This window comes from Gossypium hirsutum, chromosome D03 (genome assembly GCF_007990345.1).
Source record: "Gossypium hirsutum isolate 1008001.06 chromosome D03, Gossypium_hirsutum_v2.1, whole genome shotgun sequence".
In the NCBI taxonomy this organism is placed as follows: Eukaryota; Viridiplantae; Streptophyta; class Magnoliopsida; order Malvales; family Malvaceae; genus Gossypium; species Gossypium hirsutum.
The window spans coordinates 4,481,378-4,485,226 of NC_053439.1; the positions used below are offsets into that span (position 1 = coordinate 4,481,378).

Here is a 3,849-nt window from a genome sequence, read left to right on the forward strand (position 1 = left end):
ATAGATATAAAAAGGCAAAAGTATTATCATAATCATATAACTTATTTTAAATATAGAAAGGTATTGTAATAGTTTTTCCGACCGATCTGGTTGACTTGTGACTCCAACTCAATCAGGGATTTAACTAATAGCAAGTATAGATACACACGATGCGGGTGAAAAATTTTGTGCAATAATATTAAAATATAAAATAAATTAAAATGATTTTTTTTTGTTAAAAGTGGCTAGGTAAATTAAGTTTTGTAAATGCTAGTTGCATTGCAAGAGTTCAAATCTTCTCACGTGTAAGATTTTTATTGGTTTTATTGACCATATTAAAAGACAAAAGTATTATCATAATAATATTTTATATACGAGGGTGGCTTGGGTTCAAATCTCAATATATGTAAATTTTATACTGTTTTTATTAAAATGTAAAAAAGATAAAAGTACCTTTGTGAAAATATAATTTATTTCAAATATGTAAAGGAAGTTTAGTAATTTCCCAACTGAGTTGGTATCTAGTTAACTCGTGACACCAACTCAATTAAAGTTTAAATAATTTTTTTACACTTCATTAACAAGTGGTTAATAATTTTTATTTTTATTAATAAAATGATTCATATTTATTTTTAAGATTTTTAAAAGTTTTATTTATCTAACTTGCCTCATTAACAAGGTATCATATCCCAGTTAAGTCTAGAGATTAAATTAGAAAAAATTATCAAGTTCAGATATTAGATGCCGATTTAAGAAATATACAGGGGTTAAATTGAAATAAAACCCATTTTATTTGGAAATGCAAGGGAAAGTGATGCCTCATGTGCAAATGACAACAAAGGGCAGTGTTATTTTCCCCCAGGCAAATAGGAAACCAGCACAATTAAAACTCTATAAATATGAGTAAACTTCATTTCCTTGTTGGATTGGAGGGAGCCAAGCCAAAAGATTATTGAAAATGGGAAGGTCTCCTTGTTGTGATGAAAATACTGGTCTTAAGAAAGGTCCTTGGACCCCTGAAGAAGATCAAAAGCTTGTCAAATTCATCAATGAAAACGGCCATGGTAGCTGGAGAGCCCTCCCCAAGCTTGCTGGTATATCTAATGATCATGAATCTATTACCATCTTCTTTTTTTCTTTCTCTATCTAAAATCATTGATTTTTTTTTCCAGGTCTTAATCGATGCGGGAAAAGTTGCAGGCTAAGATGGACTAATTACTTAAGGCCTGATATTAAAAGAGGCAAGTTTTCTCATGAAGAAGAACAAACCATTCTCAATCTCCATTCCATCCTTGGGAACAAGTAATGATTTTCATTACCCTTTTCTTTTAATTTCATTTGTGATTAAGATTTTGTGTTTTGAATGATGGGTTTTTTGGTTCTTGTTCATAAAGATGGTCAGCGATTGCAAGCCACTTACCTGGGCGAACAGATAATGAGATAAAGAACTTTTGGAACACTCATTTGAAGAAAAAACTCATTCAAATGGGGATTGATCCCATGACTCATAGGCCTCGAACTGATATGTTTTCGAGCTTGCCTTATTTAATAGCTTTGGCTAACTTAAAAGAGCTTATGGATCAACCATGGGAGGAACAAGCTTTAAGACTTAAAGCAGAAGCCGTTCAAATGGCTAATCTTCAAAGCTTACAGTATCTTCTTCAATTAACCTCGGTTCCCACTTCGTCCACCTCTACCATCATCAACACTTTCACTGATATGGACGCCATTAATAATCTCTTAAACCCGGTTTCTATCAACAAGGATTCATCGAACAACATAGCAACAGCCGCAGCAGCTTCTCTTCAAGGTTTCAACGATTCAATCCCTTTCCCTCGTTTACCAGACCTACAACAAGTCCCATCGACGAAAACCAATGTCGAAAAGATCGATAATTCATCTATGGTTCCAAATGTTGCAGAGACGTTGACCCATGATTTAGGGGATATTGCTTGCAGCTATAAAGAAGCTGATCATCTTTCAGTTTGGCCTCATCATGATGATCATCACCTTATCTTTGAAGACCCTTTGTTTCATGAACTTTCCTAGCTTTAGACTCTTTTTTTTTAAATAAGTTGATACGGAAAACCTTGAGAAAAAAGGTTTGCAGTTTCTCATCTTTTTCAGTGCATCTGTTTCTGCACATACACTGTTTATTATATAAGTTGGTTCTACGTATAATCCTTTTTCTAAAACATCAAACACTTCATTGTTTTACATATATAGAATATGTTCGCCTTGCATGTTTTTTACATATATACACATCCCTATAGATATGCATGTTTCAAGCTGCAGTAACACTGTCCGAGTCGACTCGGCATAATACCACGTTCCGGAGATGTAATTCCGATACCCTCCGATTAGCTTTACCGACTTTCCGTCGAACGAGCTTGGAGTTTTCTTAGTTCAACCACCAAAAGGACAATAATAGCTAGTTTTATGTTCATATTGGCTTGAAATTCACACTAATTTTTTATTACAATTTTTTTAATGTTTTGGTAAGTGTTTTTTCTTAGAATTTAGAAACTTATTGACATTTACATATCATTTTCATTTATAAGTTAGAACCAAGACATTGACCGAACCTTATGATCTAACCACTCTAGAAGAATTACTGATATGAACATATTCCTTCCATTTTTTATTTTCTCGGTCCGAAGAAAGTTCCGTATGAAATAAGAAAATATTTCAATTTTCAAAGTAATTGTAATTGAATAGTTGAGATTTTATATTTAATTTTATTACATGTATATCATTTATTTAACTCTCACTGTGTATAAATATTTAAGTCTCTCCTATCTTAACCATCGTCATGGGTATGGAGCAGCTTTAAAATTCACGGCTAGCATCAATCCCTTTAATGGACCTACAGAATGTAGATGATTAGTTACTAGGCTTGCTCGGTTAGATACTTTGAAAAATAAAAAAAATATTATTCGAATATATGCGAAGTATTAGTTTATTTTTATTTTACATGATGTTTAATTTTAATTGATAGTTATTTAAATATAATATTTAAATAATTGAAGTAAGTATAGAGAAAATACCAAATTCAAATAAAATTTGATTCAATGCGATGATTTGACCCTTTGGGTTAATAATAGCTTAGTTAAGTTTAGAGATGGGGGAAGGGTTGACTAAGACATGAATGTCAAAAGAAATATATAAAGTGACGTAAAAGGATTCTCAACTCAATGATAAAGGGACACACGTAGTTAACACTTAACAAACCCCGATGAAGTTAGAATTTATTTGGTGTAATTGCCTCTTAAGCCCTTAACCTTTGTAATTTTACGGTAATAAATGGTGAAATGTTTGTTTTGACTCCCAAAATTTTACAATTCAATTTCGGCTCCCATTATATATATATATTGCTTCGCCCCTTGATTTAATGGTTGTCATTTGTGTCAAGACTAAAATTTTAAATTTTGAAAAGCATAGGGACTAAAAATGATTCAATTAAAGAACATGAACTAAATCTACGACTTTATACATAGTTGAACCTAACGGATTTGTCGACCCAATTAAAGTACAAAGACTAAAAACCTCAAGGGGTGATCTATTGAACGGATGTTCACCTTCTTCAACAATAACCTGAGTTCGAATCACTATTATACCCAAAAAAAGTAAGAATAGGAAGATATTGCTGAATATTTAGTATAATTTTTAGTCTAAAATAATTTTATATTTTTACGCAGTAGAACCAAAGAAATCATGATATATACTCTCTTATTTTTCTTCTCTTTTTTGAATTCGTTGAGCACTGAATTTGAAAAGCTTGGATGGTAAAACTAAAAAAAGCGAAAATTGAGATCGATAATTTATGCCATTTTTAAATATTTAATTAATTGTTTAATATATCAATATGTA

General features: G+C 31.5%; 1 protein-coding gene across 1 annotated transcript; it reads left to right on the forward strand.

The window, feature by feature from the left end:
- Positions 1-907: 907 nt before the first annotated feature.
- Positions 908-2,228, forward strand: LOC107950903 (transcription factor MYB93). The gene is made up of 3 exons (XM_016885816.2): positions 908-1,073; positions 1,152-1,281; positions 1,374-2,228. The coding sequence occupies exons 1-3, from the start codon at positions 938-940 to the stop codon at positions 2,026-2,028; spliced, it is 921 nt and encodes a 306-aa protein (XP_016741305.1). The 5' UTR covers positions 908-937; the 3' UTR covers positions 2,029-2,228.
- The last annotated feature ends 1,621 nt before the right edge of the window (positions 2,229-3,849 follow it).